At 39.0% G+C, this 22,615-nt stretch overlaps 3 protein-coding genes across 5 annotated transcripts in view; all 3 read left to right on the plus strand.

Moving 5' to 3' along the window:
- The first annotated feature begins 489 nt into the window (after positions 1–489).
- The window catches only part of LOC131151609 (probable inactive patatin-like protein 9), a 28,547-nt gene continuing 6,421 nt past the window's right edge, over positions 490–22,615 (plus strand). Inside the window, exons 1-3 of one of the 3 annotated variants that reach the window (XM_058102870.1) lie at positions 682–2,101; positions 2,253–2,462; positions 2,657–2,973. In XM_058102870.1, coding sequence (XP_057958853.1) covers positions 1,169–2,101; positions 2,253–2,459 — 1,140 coding nt within the window. In that variant the 5' untranslated portion in view covers positions 682–1,168 and the 3' untranslated portion in view covers positions 2,460–2,462; positions 2,657–2,973. The other 2 variants (XM_058102871.1, XM_058102872.1) reach the window with 2 other exon arrangements.
- LOC131151166 (uncharacterized) lies at positions 10,302–10,946 on the plus strand. Its single transcript, XM_058102418.1, has one exon. It carries the CDS (start codon positions 10,302–10,304, stop codon positions 10,944–10,946), a length of 645 nt encoding a protein of 214 aa, XP_057958401.1.
- LOC131151167 (secreted RxLR effector protein 161-like) lies at positions 13,492–13,914 on the plus strand. Its single transcript, XM_058102419.1, has one exon. The coding sequence runs from the start codon at positions 13,492–13,494 to the stop codon at positions 13,912–13,914; it is 423 nt and encodes a 140-aa protein (XP_057958402.1).

Here is a 22,615-nt window from a genome sequence, read left to right on the forward strand (position 1 = left end):
TTTAATTCATTGTACTTTTTTTGCAAAAGAAAATTAATTTTATGAAATAAGCGCAAAATACAAGCTTAGTTTTTTTTTTTTTTAACCAAAAAGCAAAGAAATATTCATATGTTGCAAATTTAAAAGAAAATCGATCAAAATAGAGAGTACATATTTTAATTTAAAATGAAGAATAAATTTTGCTTTTATAAAAAAATAAAATATACTTATGTAGTTAAACTTTTAAAAAGTTAAAACAAATGGAGAAGCAACAAATTATCAACATTTTAATCAAGCACGTGACAAATAATCGAAATCTAAAAGTAATGATTATATTTTTGCTTTTATTATTATCAAATATTATAAATCAAAAATTGCCTATTAATAAAAAATTAGAAATCTCCAATAATTAACAATTGCCTCAAATTAATTTTTAAAAAGTATACAATGTTTGTATTGTCTATTCACATTTTATCTATATATTAAAAGACACAATAGCCATGTATAGCCATACTAGTAGAGTTATTATTAAAATTAAAATTTCAAATATTAATAAGAAAGGTTGGCACCTACGTTTTGAGTTCGGTGGCTCGTGAGGGAGTGAATAGTTATGCCGTGACCACTGGCGACGCCTATGGCACCTGCAATTTGCAGACCGCCTCTCATGTAGATCCGTAGCATCTAAGAAACCAAATAACCCCGACATGCAAGTCACTTAGCCAGGTTTCCCCGATAAGCCACCCTCCCTCTGTCTCTCTCTGTCGCTCTCTCGCTCTCTCTCTAGATTTAGTAGCCGCCCACTAGAGTCGTGACCCCAATCAGCGGCCAAATCGATCTCATACGTCCTGGCCCAAAACCGATCGAACCCATCCCCTGCTTGCTGGGAAATTATTCCGTAGAACGCGCCCAGGAGCTGGAAATTCCTACCACTAGCCTCCACGTATTCGGTGAAGACACCTGTCGCGGAGATATTGATGGGCCGCACGGGCCTGGAAGAGGTGAGTTGCAGTGGATAAGCTCTAGGCCTTGCGTATTAACTGGGAAGGGACGTAAGAGTGCGCAAAAAATGGTGTATGATGCTAAATTGATACTGATCAGTAACTAACTAAGAACTGTCTTAAAGCAGTAGCACTCGCGCACTGATCAGCTCAGTATCTCTTAGAGGGAGAGAAAGAGAGAGCGAGAGGAGATGGAGTTGAATGAGATAACAATGGAGATCTTCTCAAACCTAGAGCGTCAATGGCTGTCGCATTCCGACGAGAAGAAGATTAGGATTCTGAGCATCGACGGCGGTGGAACAACTGTGGTAGTCACAGGAGCAGCTTTAATCCATCTCGAAGATCAAATTCAAGCCAGAACCGGTAATAATCGCCATCGTATTGCCGATTTCTTCGACTTGATCGCCGGCTCCGGAATCGGCGCTATTCTCGCAGCAATGCTGGTGGCGGACGACGGCCGCGGCCGCCCGCTGTTCACGGCGAGAGAAGCCGTGGAGTTTGTGACGGTAAAAAACTCCAAGATGTTCAAAATCAAGCGCGACGGGATTTTCTACCGGCGCCGGGGATTCTCTGGCCAGAGCATGGACAAGGTACTGAAAGAGGCGTTTTGTCGGTACGACAGCAAGATGTTGAGTTTGAAGGACACGTGCAGGCCTCTTCTCGTTCCGTGCTACGATCTGAACACCTCTGCTCCGTTCGTCTTCTCGCGGGCCGACGCCGCGGTCTCTCCGAGCTTCGACTTCGAGCTCTGGAAGGTCTGCCGCGCCGCATCAGCGACTCCGACTCTGTTCGAGCCGTTTGGGCTGACGTCCGTCGACGGAAAGACGTCTTGCTTGGCCCTTGACGGAGGACTCGTCATTAACAACCCGACGGCGGCGGCCGTCACTCACGTGCTGCACAACAAGCGGGATTTTCCGTCGGTTAACGGCGTCGAGGACTTGCTCGTGCTCTCCTTAGGCAACGGTTCGTTAAGCAGTAGTCCGAACAGTCCGCATGGGAAACGCAACGACGGAACTCCAGCTTCATTGATCATCGGCGTGGCTTTAGACGGTAACTCGGAGACCATCGATCAGATGCTTGCAAACACATTCTGTTCAAACCTTCCAGATTATGTACGAATTCAGGTACGTACGGAAGATATGCATCGGCTGTGATTAATTAGCAATTCAAATTTCAAAAGGCACTTCATTAGTTCACTTCAAAAATTTTTGTTTCCTTCTTTTTAAATTAAAAAGAAAATGAGCTGGTGAAGATTTTAACGAGTTAACTGTGCAGGCGAGGGGCGTTGCTCCGGAAGGATTGGAGGAGGTGTTGAAGGAGAAAGGAGTGGAGTCGCTGCCGTTATGGGGGAAGCGGCTATTGACGGAGAACAACGGAAGTAGGATAGAGAGTTTCGTGCAGCGACTGGTGGACGGGAAAAGCAGTTTACCTCCGAGCCCTTTCAAAGAGACGGATGTTGCTCCATTGGACACCGGCCGTTAATTAGTATGATGCCTTTTCTCTTTCATGACTGATCTCTTCTTTTTCTTTCTTTTTTCCCTTTTTTCTTTGAATTTTGCTGCATGTAACTGCTGGTGAATTGTGGTTGTGTGGTCATATATGCATGGCTACACGCATATACATTTTTTTATTATTATCTGTAAATTATAAATTATATTGATGAAAAAGGATATGTACAGAAGCAGGGTAAACCCGAGAAGAAGGGAGACCCCACTCCAACAAACAAAGATACAACAAATGTGGGCATTACCTAGGGCACAAAGTCCAAGAAGCAACTACAACAAACAAAACAAATACATCAAACCGACATACCCAAGGCACAAAGGTCAAGAAGCAAAGAAGCAACTACAATAAATAAAACAAATCACCAAGTCTCCACATCAGCCCAGGATCCTATGAAAGATAGGAATTTGTCATACAAGACCCTATACACATGGATCTGAACAACTCTAATAATAGAATCCACTGAAAGTGATAATGCATTCAATCTTCATTTTGTTATGAAAATGCCAAATCGAATAACCATGGAGGCAAGACAGATCTTCTTCGCCAAAGACTGAAGTCGGTCCCAAACTGATGCAGAAACCCTGCAATTAAAGAACAAGTGATCAAGAGATTCCTCTTCATTACCACACAAGACACACAATTTATCATTACCTTCCACCTAACAGTTTAATTATCTACTGTAAGTAATTTGCATTTCTTACACAACCAAAGAACAAGCACATGTTTAGGAGCATTGTCACTTCTCCAAATCACAGAATGCCAAGGGACTTTATGGTGTCTAATTTCCAAAACTGGTATACAACTCATATGATCCCCCACTAGCCACTTTCTAAACTGAACATCAACCTCCTCACAAGTGCCACAGGAGAATCAAGTCTTTAAATTCAATGAACTTCTTGAGGAGAGGAGAGTCCTCATGTTTAGCATTAACCTCCCAGATACTTCTTCCCCTAAGAAAAACTTTGTTAACCCACCTAGACCACATGTAGTCTTTTTTAGCATGAATATTCCACAAGGCCTTTGTAAGCAAGGCCCTGTTCCAAATACAGAGATCAAGAATCCACAGAACCCCTTCCCCCTTTGGCAAAGTGATTTCTTTCCAAGCAACAAGCGGCTTCTTTTTACCTCTCCACAAAAACACCCTACACAACTTAATAATATGATTCATAATAGTCTTAGGAATTGGAAAAATATCAAACCAAAAGCAATCAATCCCTTGAATAACAGAATTAGTAAGCTCTAACTTTCCCGCATATGATAAACTATGCTCATGTGTCACGGTCCGACTATTTTCACACCGTTGTGAAGGGTCGTGCAGCGCTAGCTAAAGCACTCTTACTTAACTAACCAGCCTATCGTTTACCAACATTCATCCACGAAACACTTTCATTAACATTCATTCAGATAGCAGCGGAAATAGTAATCAATTCATGAAAGTCGTGGCAAGCAAGCAGTAAACATTGAAGCAAACGTAATTCATTAACAAATCCTCCGTTGACATGTTGTACTTAGCGAAGGAGGCAAGTAGGCTAAGCACGTTGACAATTGCTAGTGAGTTTTACAATGACTGATGAACACTCACCCTCCCCTAAAGAGGTTTTTATGTAATTATCACCCTGACACTAGGAAACATCAAAGTGACCGACGAATCATACTGCCTTATTTGGCTTACAAAGACTCTACTAGCAAAAATTAACCCTACACTAGTATTTACATTATGGAAACCCAACTTAAGCACACGAGATAAGCGGTCACTGGCAAGCATAATGCCCTGAACAAGCTTAACTCGTGACATTATCCCCCACTTATGCGGTCGACGTCCTCGTAGACTTTTGGCGGTAGGTACACTTCAATGTTGTCCATGAATGGCTTCAAATCTTCCGCAAAAATCCAGCTGATTTCTTTGTCATCAAGGCACTTCCACTTCACTAGGAACTTCTGCTGCTTCTTCCTTAAAGACATGAACTTTCTATTTGCAAGGATCTCTTCAACGTCATGTCTATCAAGTTGCACTGTCTTCAACTCTGCACTGTTTGACTGACTCCTGCTCAGGTCGTTGGTGTTGGCGTTGAATGGCTTGAGGCAATTGACATAAGACTGTCGTCTTCTCTCATGATCTGCCCACTTCTTCATCTGCTTAGAAGCTCTCTCCAGATAGGCTTGGGTAAACTCTGCATTCTGTCTCCCTTCACTGGTGAAGATGTACGCCCTGGGACTCTTTCGTCTGTATGGCTTGCCCACTGTGTGAGTTAACAGCGGTAGCTGGCCTGTAACAAGCTCAAAAGGGCTCTTATTGGTTGTTGAGCGCCTTTGGGCGTTGCCACAGAGCGAAGCCACATCAAGTAGTTGCACGCCATTCTTCTGGTTGTCGTTAACAAAATGACACAAGTACTCATCTAGCAGCTCTCTAAATCTCTTCAATTGTAACTCTGTCTGTCGGTGATAATTCGAAGAGGTGTCAAGATGTGACTTGAATATCCTGAAAAACTCTGTCAAGAAGTTGTCAGTGAACATTAAATCTTGGTCACAAATAATAACTTGGGGAAAACCCCCAATATCCCACAATAGTCACAAGGAACAATTGTGTCGTCCCCTCTGCCGAACAGTACTTTGGTGCGGTCATGAAAGTACCATACTTCTTCTGCTTCGCCTTGTCTTGTTGGCAAGTGAGATAAGTTTTGGTATAATCAACCATATCATCCCGTGTGTGCGGCCAATAATACCTTCCCAGTAGTCCTGTCATTGGAGTCATTCTCCGCGAATACCCCTCAACGAACTTCCTGTAGTATCCAGTAAGGCCAAGAAAGGAATGCAACTCCTTCACTCTCATGGGGATCTTCCGCTCTTGAATCATCCTTACCTTCTTCATACCCCTCCGGATATGACCTTGTTCAACCACTTGACTAAGGAATTTGTTGCTTCGCCGAGCGAAAGAGAAATTCTCCTTCTTCACATCCAGACTGTTTCCCCTCAGCCTATCGAACACCTTCCGCAGATGCTCTTCATGTTTCCTCTGAAACACCACCGATGCTCCCAACGGCGTTTTGGAAGGGCGAACACATCCCGCTTCCAAGTCATCAAGCTGTTTCCCCAACTCTACTATCTCTCAATGCGCAATCCGACATGGCCCTTTAGCAGGTGGTTTCACTATTGATAACAACTCAATCTCATCCTCCACAATCCTTCGTGAAGGCAAATTGTGAGGCAGCTTATCCGGCAACACCTCCTTATACTCATCCAACACTGCTTGGATGGTCGTAGGCTCCAACTCTTGGCCTACTTCTTTGTCTACCTCCACCGTGGCTAGACGTGTCTGCTTACCCTTACCCAATCCCTCATTGAGTTGTATGGCTGAAAGGGACTTCCCGTCGTCTCCTTTCATTGCAACGACTTGCACCATGCATGAGTGATCTCCCATCAGACACAGGGAACCAGCCGAAGGCATCAGCACTGCCCTCGTCCCCCTTAGGAACTCCATTCCTAGAATGACTGGAAAGTCATCCAATGGCACCGCTATGAAATTCACATGACCTTCCCACTGTCCAAGCTTTATAGCCACTTGCTTGGCTACTCCCAGAGTAGGCTGGGCTACAGAGTTAACTGCTTTCATGCGTCCTGTATCCTTCTCAAAGGATAAGTTGAGTCTCCATGCTTCCAACTGCGAAACAAAATTATGAGTAGCCCCCGTATCCACCATAGCGCAAGCACTCTTCCCATTTATCCTCAAGTCCAAAAACATTAACCCTTTTGCTCGTGTAACTTTCAGTGTTTTTGCCTGCTTTTCCAATGCGTTCATCAGCCGCACTCAACCCACCCTTAAGGTATCATCCTTTTCCCCATCGTCTTCCACTGCCTGCTCTACAATGGAAGCCTGTAAAGCATTAAGTGATGCTTTGTGAGGGCACTCAAAAACTCTACGAGGACCTCGACACAAGAAACACTCAATTTTACCCTTTCCCTTTCCATTGGGTGTGTTGAACCCTTGAGACGACGAAGCTTCCTTTGAGGTTGATGATTTAGAGTCGGCTCCCCCACTCTTGGGTTTGCCACTCTTGAAAGACTTTCCACCATTTCCCTCTCCGCCAAACCATTTGGACGAAGCAGTATCATCACCAGCGTAGTCTGTCAAGGGTTTTTTGCAGCCGCTTATGCAGTTGACAAGTCTTGAACCCTTTGCCTATGAAGTTCAGTTCTTGCCCACGGTTTCATCCCCTCTGGAAAATAGAACAACTTGTCCTTCTCCAATATATCCCGAATATCCAACATTAAAGCAGAAAATTGTTTCACATATTCGCTAATTGACCTCGTATGCTTGAGATCTCTCAGTTTTCTTCTTGCATTATACTCAACATTTTTAGGAAAGAATTGGGCCTTGAGCTCTCTCTTCAAGTCTGCCCAACTATCAATTACACAACTTCCATTTTCAATTTCTCTGTACTTGGTACGCAACCACAGTTTGGCATCACCAATCAAGTACATAGTTGCAGTATCCACCTTTGCCTGTTTTGAGGCCATCCTTAGAACGCGAAAGTACTGCTCCACATCAAACAAAAATTTCTCTAACTCCTTGGCATCTCGGGCAGCCCCATACGTCCTGGGTTCTAGCACCTTGGTTTTGCTAACTCTCGGAGTGTTGGAGTTCCCCATAGCAAGAACCATCAGATTCACCTTTGCATCCAGATCAGCCATCCGCGACGGCAAAGTTTCAACCGTGTGGCGAAAGTCCTCTGACATGTCGCCTATGAAACATGTTTGATGTTTTTGTGATCCCATCACCTCATCAACAAGTTCTCTCATCTAGGTCACCTCCGCGGCCATAGTGTTGGTTGTTTTCTTAACCTGTGCGTCCAGCACGCTGATCCTCTCAGCAGTGTTTGGTGTCATGGTCACTTACCAAAGCTTCCCAAATCCAACAACGAAGGCAATCAAATTCACGTAGCAACTCAACCTTGGGCTCTCACCAAGTGTCACCGACTTGGCTCTGATACAAAATGTCACGGTCCGACTATTTTCACACTGTTGTGAAGGGCCGTGCATCGCTAGCTAAAGCACTCTTACTTAACTAACCAGCCTATCGTTTACCAACATTCATCCACGAAACACTTTCATTAACATTCATTCAGATAGCAGCGGAAATAGTAATCAATTCATGAAAGTCATGGCAAGCAAGCAGTAAACATTGAAGTAAACATAATTCATTAACAAATCCTCCGTTGACATGTTGTACTTAACGAAGGAGACAAGTAGGCTAAGCACGTTGACAATTGCTAGTGAGTTTTACAATGACTGATGAACACTCACCCTCCCCTAAAGAGGTTTTTATGTAATTATCATCCTGGCACTAGGAAACATCAAAGTGAGTGAGGAGTCATACTGCCTTATTTGGCTTACAAAGACAATACTAGCAAAAATTAACCCTACACTAGTATTTACATAATAGAAACTCATCCTAAGCACACGAGATAAAGCGGTCACAGGCAAGCATAATGCCCTGAACAAGCTTAGCTCGTGACACCATGCCACGATTCAATGAGATTGCCAACCTTATTAATGAGAGGAGAGTTATGCATAACATTCAGTGTAGAAGTAGCAGAATCCCTAAATACCTGAAAGGAAACTCACCATTAGGGGAACCTTGTAAACCTTTTAATCAAAACCAGCTCCATGCTTTTAACACCAGCAATATATAGATTAGACTTCAAAATATTAGCTTTCAAATCAGCACGCATATACATATTGAATCTATTGATAGTGCAATTGCCTATAATAGTACACATAGAAGAGGAAAAATAAAGTTTGATGGTGAGAACTTCAGAGTTGGCAAATCAATATGCAGTCAATTCCTTAAATGGAACCGTGTTTGATCCGCACAAAAAACAATTTGGATATATATGAGAACATAAAAGGATACAAACGGTCATTTTTTCCTACACTTTTAAAAGGATGGAGTTATGATTGAATGCTTAGCTTGACACTTGGCAAAGTGCATGTGTGCCCACAATAGTAAAACATAAAAGTTTTTATCCCTATAATTATAGGATCCTTAATTGATATGGTATACTTGTTAGGAAATTTTAATTTCCTATTGTGGGCTCACATATTTAAGAACAATTATTTTACTGGGCTATTTTAACATCTATTGGGTATGGGTTTTGTAATGTGTAGAAGTTCAATATTAAGTTAATTTAGGACTAATGGGCTTCTAAAATTAACCTGGTATATAAAGAAAACATAATAGGGTTGTGGTCCTCAAGTTAAATCAGAAATCGTTTTCACATTCTTGCTTTTCCCATCTAAAGAGAAAAACACAAGTGAGATACTTAGGGATTTAACTGTAAAAGATCAAAACTCTCTGCTAAAGGCTGTTGGACAATCAAATCAGACACATCTATGAATCCAGGTATTTATATATTCTGCTTTTAATTTTCTTAATTGAATAACATGATGATCTTGAATTATTAGATTTGTGGATTAAAGTTAGTTCCAACAAGCGGTATCAGAGTCTAATCATGTTGTTGATTAAGAAATTGTGCATGATTTGATCTAGGAATGATAAAATTTAAAGAAAACTTAGATTTGATGTGTTGTTGCATGATTTTATGAATCCAACCCTAATTTGAGATGTTTAAGGTTTAAGATAAATTTGGATTAATTTCAATAAAAAAAAAACTATGGTTGGGAATCTCTATGTCGCTACCGGATTCCATAATCGCCGGCCTCCGTTCAACTCAATAAATTTTTTTTTTTTTTATTTCGGTTCACTTCTCCAAAATCTGGTGGGGTATGTTCAGCAAAATTACAATTTGAAAAGGAAATTTCTTGGTTAGGGTTTTGAATTTTATGATTGTGTAGTGGTATGATTTGATATGTGGTGGTGATGGAATCAAACAAAACAAAACAGCCAATTAGGTGAAACAGATGTACAAGACACTGAACACTAAAAAAAATAATAATAATAAATTGGTAGAGGATCATTCTTGTTGCTTCTGTTTGGTTGATTTGGAGGATATAGAAAGAAGGTTGTATTACGGGTGTTGAATTATTTTATTGATATAGAAAATAATGTCATGCCCCATATATGTATATTTTCAAAGCAGTAATGAGGATGTGATGGCTATTTGCCCTCATGAGGTTATTGGGAACCCTCCTTATGGGAATCAGTACAATTTGTGTGTTTTGTGTGACCCACAATTTTTCTTGACAAAAAAAAAAAGATATATATATTGACATGTACATCCGAATTGAATTTTGCATATGGAGGAGGGTATCTCTGGCACACTTAAGGACTATAAAGAATCCTGCTTGATTTGGAATTTGGAATTATTTTCATCATCATTATTTTATGAATTTTTTTTTTAAAAAAAAATCTTTTCCTTATAAGGTAATTTGTGTATACCTACTATTTCAGTATAAGTATATTGAAGTAATAAGTTGCCAAAGCAACCTCTATTATATAGATGCATTTATATTGAAACATTAAAGACGTATGTGTGTTATTTGTGCAAGTAATAATCAGCTCAAAGGAAGGTCATTGTTAGGCCAAATAACCTGCATACTTGCGGTGATAAATATGCTACAATTATTAGGTTATCCATGCGAATAATAAGTCGGTGCAAAGAAAAGTTTGTTGTTTGACAGGACTTATTGTAAGTATTTGATCACTGCATGAAGGATACCACTAACAAGTTAATATTTCTGTCCAAAGATAGAATATTAATGTTGTACTAGGTATCTTCATATGGGGCCCACTTTTATTTATTAATATGTTTGTCATGTATATATGAAACTGATTTAAGAATTTAATATGACTTGTATATTATGACTGAGCATGCTATTTGGTTTTTTGTTCTACATTCAGTTACTACATCTGCTGCTACAATTTCTGCCAACATAAATTCCATTATGATGCTTAACGGCTCCAACTTTAAGAATTGGAAGGAGAGCGTCATGATTGTTCTAGACTGTATGGATATGGATTTTGCGCTACGGATAGAACGACCTCCCGCCCTTACGGATACAAGTACCTCTAAAATGAAGAGGGACTTGGAGAGGTGGGAGCATTCTAATTGCTTGAGCCTAATGATCATGAAACGCTCTATTCAAGAAGCATTCAGGGGTGCAATGTCCGATGAGGATAATGCTGAGGTATTCTATGAGGAACTACATAGACGTTTTGCAAAAAACGAAAAGGCTGATACAAGCAACCTTTTGGCTAGTCTTGTTTCAATGAGGTATAAAGGAAAAGGTCATATCAGGGAATATATTATAGAAATGTCTAACATCACTTCAAATCTAAAGGCACTTAAGTTAGAGTTGTTTGATGATTTGCTCGTGCACTTAGCTTTGATTTCCCTTCCTGCACAATACAGTCAGTTCACTGTGAGTTACAACAGTCAGAAGGATAAGTGGAATATGAATGAGATCATTGCTCATTGTGTGCAAGAAGATGAAAGGATTAAGTGAGAGAAGATAGAAAATGCTCACTTAGCAACTTCCTCTAATAATAACAAAAGGAAGAAGGATAAAGATGCTACATTTGGGATATCCTAAGGAAAACTACAAAAGAAATCAGACCAAGAATTTGGTTGCTACTTCTGCAGAAAGGGAGGACACCTCAAGAGAGACTATCCCAATTACGCCACATGGCGGGAAAAGAAAGGTACGCTTCTAACTTCAGTTTGTTCTGAAGTTAATTTGCCTATAGTACCTTTACATACTTGGTGGGTAGATTCGAGTGCTACTACTCACATAAGTCTGTCAATGCAGGGCTGCCTAAGAAGCCGAAAGCTGATTGATGCTGAAAGATTCATCTACGTAAACGACGGCAATAAAGTTGAGGTTGAGGCAATTGGGACATTTAGATTGTTATTTAAATCCGATTATATTTTGGATTTGGAAGAGATATATGTGGTATCGTCTTTTAGACAAAATTTGGTTTCAATTTCTGTATTGGACAAATTTGGTTATTCTTATTCTTTCAGAAATAATAAATTTTGTCTTTTTCAATATTTAAATGTGGTTGCAATAGGATATTTGGTTGACAATTTATATATGTTAGATACTATTGCCTCTAATAATGAGTCCTTGCATGTTAGTTCATGGGGTACTTAACGCAAATTAACTAAGGAGGATTCCGCCACCTTATGGCACAAGCAGTTAGGATATATCTCTAAATAGAGAATGGAAAGGCTTGTGTCAGACAGAATCCTGGGACCTCTTAACTTAACGGACTTTAAAGTTTGTGTGGAATGTATTAAGGGGAAATTGACAAACAAAGAAATTTAGGGGTCAATAGAGCCTCGGGTGTCTTAGAATAAAACATACTGATATATGTGGTCTATTCCCTATGGCTTCTTGGAATGAATAGTAGTATTTTAGCACGTTCATAGACGATTACTCACGCTATGGGTACCTTTATTTGATACTAGGCAAGAAAATTAAGGCCGTCAAATCTGACCGTGGTGGTGAATACTATGGTAGATATGACAGATCAAGAGAACAACATCCAAGACCCTTTTCTAAATTCCTAGAGGAATGCGGTATCATCCCACAGTACACCATGCCAGGGAAACCTAGCACGAATGGTGTTGCTGAGAGACGAAATAGGACACTTAAGGACATGGTAAGAAGTATGATTAGTCATTCTTCTTTACTAAAATCTCTCTGGGGAGAAGCACTAAAGACTGCAACATATATATTAAATAGGGTGTCAAGTAAGGCAATAGCTAAAACTTCTTATGAACTTTGGACTGGCAAAAAGCCAAGTATCAGGCATTTACACATTTGGGGTTGTCTGGCTGAGGCTAGGCCTTATAAGCCTAATGAAAAGAAACTGAACGTAAGGACAATTAGTTGCTACTTTATTGGGTACGCTGAAAGGTCAAGGGGTTATAAATTTTATGATTCCTTGACAAGGACCTTCTTTGAGATGGGAAATGCCAGGTTTCTTGAGGAAGTTGAGTTTTGGGGGGGGGGGGGGGAATAAGGTTAGAGATGTTGTCTTTGAAGAGGAGTTTATTTCTCTTCCTAACATTGCTATTGAACCTGTTCAAGAAACAATACAAGACAATATCATTGTATTCCCTACAAAAAATGAGGATATTGCTCCAGAAGAGCAAACTAAACAACCTCAAGAAGTGATGCTATTAAGGAGATCCACTAGAGAAAGGAGAAGTACAATTTCAGATGATTATATTGTCTTTCTCCAAGAACATGAGTTTGACATAGGTGTGGTGGAAAAAAATCCAATAAACTTCCATCAAGTAAAACAAAGTTCTAATTCACAGAAGTGGATTGATGCTATGAATGATGAGATGAATTCCATAAAAGCAAATGATGTTTGGGATCTCGTTAAATTACCCAAAGGTGTGAAGCACATTGGTTGTAAAGGGATATTTAAGACCAAGAGGGATTCAAAGGGTAATATTGAGAGATATAAGGCACATCAAGCTGCTAAGAGATTCACTTAGAACGAAGGCATCGATTATAAAAAGACTTTCTCTCTGGTTTCATAGAAAGACTCTTTCAAGATTATAATGGCATTGGTGGCTTATTTGGACTTAGAGTTTCATTAGATGAATGTAAAGACAATGTTTCTTAATGGTGACATTGATGAAACGATTTATATGGTGCAGCCTAAAAATTTTATTTCTGGAAATCTAGAAAATATAGTTTGCAAATTAAAGAAATCCATCTATGGGCTCAAGCAGGTTTCCCGTCAATATCACAATTTTCATAAAGTAATAATCTCATATGATTTTAAGGTAAATTTGGTTGATGATTGTGTACACCATAAGATCAATGGAAGTAAGGTTATATTTCTAATTGTGTATGTTAATGACATATTGTTGGCAAGTAGTGATATAGGCTTATTACACAAAACCAAGAGATTTCTGACCAAAATTTTGAGATAAAGGATCTTGGGGACGCCTCTTTTGTATTAGGAATTCAGATACATCGAGATCACACTCGAGGTATACTTGGGTTATCACAAAAGAGCTATATCGAAATGGTACTTACTAGATTTGACATAAAAGACTGTCACTCAGGAGATACACCCACAGCTAAGGGAGAAAGGTTCGGTCTCAGTCAATGCCCCAAGACTGAGGTTGAAAAGAAGGAAATGCAGAAAATTCCTTATGCGTCAGCTGTAGGGAGTCTTATGTATGCTCAGGTATGTACCTATCCAGATTTGGCGTACATAGTTGGAATTTTAGGCAGATATTTGAATAACCAAGGATTGGATCATTGGAAGGCAGCCAAAACGGTTATGAGGTATCTTCAGAGAACAAAAGACTACATGCTCACCTACAGGAAATTAGATAAACTTGAGATCATTGGGTATTCTAATTCTGATTTCATTAAATCCCACAATAGCAAGAGATCCACTTCGGGCTATATCTATTTGTTGGCTGGAGGTGCTATTTCCTAGAAGAGTGTTAAGCAAACTCTCATAGCTCCTTTGACCATGGCAGCAGAATTTATAGCATCGTACGAAGCATCTAATCAAAGAATTTGTCACATGACTGCATATCTTAAATAGGGTTGAAAAACCACTCAAGATCTATTGTGATAATAAGTCTGCAGTGTTGTATTCAAACAACAACAGAAGCTCCACTAAGTCAAAGCATACTGACATCAAGTTTTTGGTGGTTAAGGAAAGGGTTCAGAGTCATCAAGTGTCGACAGAACATATTGGGACAAATTCTATGGTTGCAGATCCACTCACCAAGGGTTTACCACCTAAGATGTTTCACGAGCACACTGCCCGTATGTGTGTCGTATTGTTGGACGATGTTGCGGTTTAGTGAGAGTTTGTATTTGCTTTTATGTTCATTCTTGTAGACACTTATTTCAGATTATTTTCTATAGAAATAAAGTAATAAAGGAAAGCATTTTTTTATGTATTTGTGACTCTGAATATTATCTTCCTTTTGGAAGAGCTAAGGACTAAGGACTAAGGAACTAAGGTTGATCTCATAAGGAATATGGTAGGACCGGTTGGGATATGCATGTTTAGGTTAAGGAGCATGTATATTACCATGCCATACATCCGTACTTGATCTATGCCATTGAGTATATTAGTGCGGTGACCATTGATGGTTTTAGTTACGAATATGAGTGTAACGAGTGCCTCTTTGATCCCATGCTAGTATATGAGATAAACAAGATTGAATTAAAAAGATGTTATAAAGATAATAGTCATATTGTACACACTTAAGGTTTGGATAATATAATTTTTTTCGATATTTATGTGTCACCCAAGTGGGAGATTGTTAGGAAATTTTAATTTCCTATTGCGGGCTCACATATTTAAGAACAATTATTTTATTGGATTATTTTAACATCTATTGGGTATGAGTTTTGCAATGTATAGAAGCCCAATACTAAGTTAATTTAGGACTGATGGACTTCTAAAATTAACCTAGTATATAAAAAAAACATAATAGGATTGCGGTCCTTAAGTCAAATCATAAACAATTTTCACATTCTTGCTTTCCCCATCTAAAGAAAAGAACACAAGTGAGACACTTAGGAATTTGACTGTGGAAGATCTAAACTTTCCACTAAAGGTTGTTGGATAGTCAAATCAGACACATCTCGTTTAGTATGGATCCAGGTATTTATTCCGCATTTAATTTTCTTAATTAAATAATATGATGATCTTGAATTGTTAGATTTGTGATTAAAGTTAATTCCAATAAAACTGTCTATTTTGAAAGTTTTTATTATTATAATTATAGGATCTTTAATTGATATGGTATACTGTCTGTTTTGTGCTTGGAATTATTCGATTAAAATCAATATTAATCTGCCATTTGAATAAAATGTTAGCATCTAGTTATTCGCTTATTAATTTAGCTTAATTTTCACAATTATTGAATATAATCTAGAGGTATTGTACAGAGGTTTGGCATGGGCACTGTTTTCTTTGTACTCTTCTCTTTTTCTTTTTTTTTTTTTCTGTGGAGTAAATTTTTTTTTTTTTTTAATCTGTTGAATGAGAAGGTGCAAGCTCATTATGCATTTATGCATGTGGGACTTGCATAATGCACGTTGGAATTTCAGAAAGTACTTCCAAAACTTCTAGTAATTTTTTTCCTTTTTTTCACAATTTTTATTTTTATTTTGAAGAGTGTATATTCCAAACAAATCTTTTAAAAATTAGGTACAAGACATGGGTCTCTTATGAGATTCACCTAAAATATACTTTTCCTAAGGTTTCAAAATTTTTAAGGAGTTCTCTCCATTTGAAACTCATAAAATATTAGGAAAATGAAAACATCGATGAATTCACGTTTTCATATTAAGAAAGAAAATGAAAAATATACCAAATTTATGAATAAAACTTTTATTTTATACATCATTAATATTTAGTTTTTCTTAATTTTTAGTCATATAAAAGTAAACTTTCATTTTTAATAGAATTTAATATAGAAGAAAAATATAATGAAAAATGAGTTTTCTCCTTATTTCCATTTCTTTTTACTTTTCCTAAATAAAATCATTGATCCAAACAAACCATTAAAATTTCAAAAATTCTATAGATCTTCCCTAAGATTTGTTAATCAGACACAAACTCCATTTATATTTTACAAAAGAAAGACAAACCTTTTGAGAAGTGTAAATGTCCAAAAATCAAACGTAGGTTTGTAGTATTTTTGAAATCTAAGAAAAGATAAGTGTAGATAAATCTCAAGAGAGCACAATTTCTTTTATCCTAAAAACTATCTATTTTATGTAGTGTTTCTTATTAAAAGAAAAAGGAAAGAAAGATTGAAAGTGTTATATATATATATATATATGATGAACAACATCCTCCCCCTCCCTCCCTCCCTCCCTCTCTCTCCCTCTCTCTCTCTCTCTCTCTCTCTCTCTCTCTCTATATATATATATATATATATATATATAGACAATAATATCCCCACCTCTTATAGGTCAAGTATTCCCATTTCATTTTATTTTTTCATTATCTAATTGATCGTAGTTTATATAATATTACATGAACATGTACAAATCAATTACACCTTGCATACTGAAGAAAAATTAAAAACACAAAGAATTTGAAAAAAAATAATTTTATTTCAAGGTGTGGCAACGTGAATACTTAGGCTATACAATGGGTAGTATTTATAGGGGATGAATTATATAGTTGTGGCATTTTGAATTTCATAAGTTCGGTTCCTTGAAGATTGGAACCAGATCTTCAATAAGTGCGCAGCAACGATCATGTCTTGTGATAAAACCATCGACGATTTGCTTTGGGATTACATACTGTCTGAAATCGTCGATGTCATCGTCAACGGAATGGTGAAACCATTGACGGTTTGACTAATACGTCAACGATTTTCGTTGGGTACCAAATCTGCGTATTGATTATGAGCGTCCTTTTTTTAATTGATTTTATGGTCATTGGAACAATTTTCATGTGGATTGAATTCTTATTTATATGATGATGGATTTGCTGAAGTGTCTTCATGGATGGAATTGATTGTGGGGGTGTTTTCATGGATGGAATTGATTGAATCTTCTTTATGTGGTGAGGGATTTACTAAAGTGTCTTCATGGATGGAATTGATTGAGGGGGTTTCTTCATGGATGGAATTGATTGAGGGGAGATCACCCCTCAACAGCTCTCGTGCGGTGCTAATACCCTCCCACAAACCTTGTTGAGGCTAGAGGCAAAGTTTGGTACGAAAATAATGAATAGCTGACTTAGACATTGGCTTTTTAAAGAGATCGGCGACATGTTGAGTGGTTGAGACATGTTGAGTGATGAGTAGACCACGTGCAACACGTTTGTGCACGAAATGATAATCCAACTCAATATGTTTGCTGCGAGCATGGAAAACTGGATTAACGGTCATGTGAAGCGCACTGAGGTTGTCACAGTGGGGTATGAGAGGTGACTATAATGTAATTCGAAGGTCTTGGAGGATAAAGGTGATCCAATTAAATGAGTTCAGCTACTATGTTGGCCATGGCACGGTACTCGGCCTCCGTGCTTGAACAAGAAATGGTGTGTTGTTTCTTTGCACACCACGAGATGAGGTTCCCGCCAAGGAATGTACAGTAGGCCATGGTTGATCGTCTCGTTGCAGGACATCCTGCTCAATTTGCATATGAAAAAAGCAACTAGATCAAGTGAAGTGTGTGAAGAAAAATGTAACCCCATTCCAATTGATCCTTTGACATACCATAGGATACGGTGAACCATTTGTAAGGGTGTCATTGTGGGAGCATGCATGATTGTGAGACGTAATTAACACTAAAGCTAAGGTCAGGACGAGTGAGTGTGAGATATTGTAAAGCACCAACAAGTCCCCGATAGTAACTAGGATCGTCTGTGGGAGTGTCATTAGAAGTAAGTTTAGTTTTAGCTTCAAGTGGTGTACTCATAGGTTTACAATCAACCATGTTGGACCATTCAAGAATAGTGAGAGCGTAGTGTGACTGGGATAGATGAAGCCCATTGGATGTTGGAGTGATTTCTATGCCAAGGAAGTGATGAATATGCCCTAAGTCTTTCATCGCAAACTCACTACTTAGGAGTTGAATGAAAAATGTAACCAGTGTTGGAGTAGATCCAGGGAGTAATATATTGTACACATAAAGAAGTAAAATGATGGAGCCAAAATTAGAGTGAAGAAAAAATAGGGACGGGTTGGCCAAGCTACGGAAGAAATCATATTTAAGAAGAAGAGCACTAAATCAATCAAACCAAGCACGAGGTGCTTGTTTTAAGCCATAGAGTGGGCGTTGTAGTTTACAAACATATGTTCAATGGTGTGGATTAGTCATCCCTGGTGGTTGCTGCATATATAGCTCTTCAGAAATTAGATCGTGCAAGAAGGCATTTTTTACATCTAGTTGACGATTAGTCCATTGTCGAATGAGAGCTATTGTTAAAATCATATGTATTGTGCCAGGTTTGATGACAAGGGAAAAAGTTTTAGTGTAGTCAACACCATCAATTTGATGGTACCCTTCGGCAACCAAGCATGCTTTAAGTCGATCTAAGGTGCCATCGGGTTTGAGTTTTGATTTAAACACCCATTTGGAACCAATGATATGCATGTGAGGTGTGCAAGGAACAAGTGTCCAGGTCTTGTTTTGATGGAGGGTAGCAAGTTCTTCGTTTATGGCTGCTTTCCAACTAGGATATGCTAGGGCCGCCTTTATGCTGTGAGGTTCACGGGGAATGGTGGTCATTGTGAGTATGGTCAAGGCATACTTTGGATTGGGTTTGACTATACCAAGTTTAGACCGAGTGTCCATAAAGTGTGTTTGTCCTGAAGAGATAAAGTGTTGGTGAGACAACATCACTTATTCATGCATGGGTTGTGTAATGACCTGAAGAATAATGGTATTTAAATAATGAAGATGGAGGGAAATGGAAATAGAAACAGAAGGAGGCAGCGGATTTCGTTGATGAACACGCACTTTGGAAATAATAACTTAGAAGATTTACACAAGGCCTCATCGACGAACACAGGGAGTTCATCGACGAACCCATGTCTCGTTGACGAGAAGTTACCGAGAGGGGTTTTGGGCAGTCTGAAATTCATTGACGAGGAAGCAAGGTTTGTCGACAAAATCACTTAAGAACTCGTCGACGAGATGACCTGTCTCTTTGACGAATCCGGGCCTATAAGTACTTCTAAAAATCGGATTTTGATAGAATTTACAGTGCGGGAATCTTCTTTTTCTCTCTCTATGCCCCTTTCTCCTTCTCTCTTCGATTCTAGGTCCGTTGCTCGTCGGATTGAAGAACTGAGACCACCACGACGCTCCTGACAAAGTTCTCTACAAGTCTGCTGGAGCTGATCGTTGGTGAAGTTAGTTTGGAATTCATCCCAAACTTAGGGTAAGGTGTTTTATTTAGAATATACTTTCCCTGCAGTCATAAGAAATGTTGTATGTAGGAAAATACTGATGTTTTGTTCTGGGGGATGTCACTTTCAGGGTGTTGAGTGGAGAACCATGCAGGTGTAGGGCCAGAGTTCAGTGAGGGCTTTTCAGAAACTAGGTAAGGGAAATATGCTATGCTAGGAGATTTGATTATGTTAATAGAAATTTTACAGTGCATGTATACCAATTATTATGTAGTTTTTACAAAATATAAGATTATAAAGTATGTGTGGCCTGAGTATATATTTGTAGAATTTTATATAGTTTTCCCATTATGTAATGTTATACAGAACATATAGATATAGTCAGATATTCACAGATATTATACAGATAGAAGCATGTACATATACAGTTTTATTCAAATAGTTTCACTGACAGATATAGATATACATAGATGTTTATTCAAATTAGTATATATAGTGTTTACCAAATGTTATGTTTTCCTAAATGTCATAACACTCAGAGTATACAGACAAATTATACAGTTATAGCATCAAGATGCTACAGATATTACAGTATTTATAGTACAGATTAATAGTGTTATGGTTATTTTCGAAACATAATGAAAATAGTAAAAAGAGTATAGTATATATGTATATAGTATCAGATCCCTGTAGAAAGACTATACACAGATACAGTTACAGAGCATGGTATCGTTGCTATATACAGAATAGAGTGCAACCACATATCTCAGATAGTGTGTGGGTACCGTAAAACTATGCTCGGAGAGGATGCAACTCCCCGTTTACTAGGTTGAGGGGGCCAGTTTGACGAGGTAGAAGCCAGTCCTGAGCTTAGGAGTGGATGCAGTTTGGCTGGGCTAAGGTAGTGTAGAGTATGATGACTTACCTGAAGGGCCGACCAAAGTTAAGTCCCGCCTACGGGCTGCACAACCCTGTCATGAGGGGTCAAATCATGACATACAGAATCCCAAGGAAAGAGCACAGTTATGTATATGTATATCTATACAATTTTACAGCTTTTGTTGTATATCGTATGATATTAGCAGTATGAATGATAGAAAGTTCAGATGATACAAACATTTTAAACTACTATACATGTGATATATGTGCTTTACAGATTTGTCAAATCATGCAGTTTTAAATACTACTATTATAGTTATACTAATCGGTCGCCACACACTAGTAATAGCATATTTCCACTTACTAAGCGTCGTCTCACCCCATTACTTTACCATTTTTCAGGTGAGTTAGCTAGGCGAGCAGATCAGGCTCACGGATAAGGAGCTTACTTGGTTACCCTGATTGTAGGGTGAGTTTGTGATAGAGTTTTGTATTTTTGGGGTAGGTGATACTGGAGGAAGTTGTTTAATATGACTATGGTTTGAATATTTTGAGTTCTGGTATTGTACAGTATAAATGGTTGTATGGCTTATGTATCCGCTACGTAGATATGGTTATATATATATATATATATATATATAATATAAAAAATAAAATAAAAGGTGAGAATTTTGAGGACGTTACATTTTGGTATCAGAACCTAGGTTAATAGGTTCTGCAGACTCTAGAGTGCAGCGGAAAACAATACCAAAATATAGGAAAAAGGATTTGAGGTTTTGTTCTATGGTCTAGATACAAGATTTTCGTGGTGGTTTCTGTGTTTTTCCTGAGGTGACAATTTCAGGAAAGTCATAGTAAACTATCTACGAGTCGTGTGTTTGGGTTGTAAGATTGGATTTTCAGATTAGGATTAAGAGGGATGGTTAATAAAAGATTTTTAATTTTAGTTGAATAAGTTAGGTTTGTATGGGAATTGGAATTCTGAAATGGTGTTCTATGTATTTGCAAGATGGACATAGGAGGCTATAGCGCTCATACCAGTGGGGATGATGGAGCGGGTCCTTCTGGCGCGGGAGGTGGAGATTCAGATGATATGCTACGTAGTGTGGCTCAGCAAGTTATGGCTGAGATAGCGCGGTGCTCTAGAGAGTAAGGAGGTCCATCTCCAGTTCAGGGATGTACTATAGAGAAATTTATGAAGATAAATTTGCCGGCCTTTTCTAGAGCGGCTGACCTTGTAGTTGCTGAGAACTGGGTGTAGGAGGTAAAAAAGATCTTGACAGTACTTCACTGCACCGATAAGCAGAGGTTCTTATATGCTACATATAGACTGGCGGGGGAGGCCGAGGGATGGTAGACAGCTACCAGGCTATTGGAGGAGCAGAGAGCTATACTAGTGGCGATGACCTAGGCTCGATTTAGGGAGATGTTCTCCGATAGGTACTATCCTGCCTCAGTCAGAGAGGCTTGAGTACAGGAGTTTTTGAGTCTATCCCAGGGGTCGATGATAGTCTAGTAGTATGCGGCAAGATTATCGAGCTCTCGCGTTTCTGCCCATACATTGTCCCCGATGAAGTGAAGAAGGCCAAAACGTTTGAGAGAAACTTAAGGCAAGATATTTATAGGCGTGGCTATACTGAGGATCTAGGACTTTGCAGAGTTGGTTGATAGGGCTATTATAGCAGAGGAGAGTCTACCCAAGGAGACTGAGACACAGAGTCAGAAGAAGAGGATTGCGCCCTCGAGTTTTCAGGGGAGTCTCAGTCGAGGCACTTGGAAAGGAGGTAGATCTGACTGAGGCCAGAGACAGATGGTAGAGTATGGGGGATTTCAGAGTAGACAGCTTCCTGTCGTATGTCCTAGATGTGGACAGAGACACCCTGGCGAGTGCTGGTTGGGGGAGAATGTCTATTATCGCTGTGGAAGGCCCGGTTATATGGCTCGATCCTATTAGATGCCACCAGGTTATGTACCGGCTCCTAGGTCATTTCGGGGAGGATACTAGGTGCCCCACGGAGGTCAGTAGAGAAATACTGCGCAAGCAAGAGTTTATGTGTTGACGACGGGAGACGCCGAGAAAGCTGGAGACATGGTCACAGGTACCCTTACTCCTTTACCATATAAAATTATTGTTTTGTTTGATACAAGTGTCACCCACTCTTTTATATCGGTGGGGTATATCAGAATAACTAGGGTAGAGACACAACTATTAGAGGTAAATTTATTTGTGGGTACGCCGATGGGATCAGTGGTAAAATGCAGGAAAGTGCTTCGAAATTTTTCGATCAGTATGCAAGAGAGAGTGTCGTTAGATGATCTTGTGGTCCTAGATATGCAGGGGTTTGATGTGATACTGGGCATGGACTGGCTAGCTACTCATTATGCAAGCATAGATTGTCACCAGAAAGAAGTAATTTT

The sequence above is a fragment of the Malania oleifera genome, chromosome 3, assembly GCF_029873635.1.
Source record: "Malania oleifera isolate guangnan ecotype guangnan chromosome 3, ASM2987363v1, whole genome shotgun sequence".
NCBI lineage: Eukaryota > Viridiplantae > Streptophyta > Magnoliopsida > Santalales > Ximeniaceae > Malania > Malania oleifera.

Excerpts from the sequence above, each read along its gene's own strand:
- LOC131151166 (XM_058102418.1), top strand. The coding sequence starts at position 10,302 with ATGACTGAGCATGCTATTTGGTTTTTTGTTCTACATTCAGTTACTACA.
- LOC131151167 (XM_058102419.1), top strand. The coding sequence starts at position 13,492 with ATGGTACTTACTAGATTTGACATAAAAGACTGTCACTCAGGAGATACA.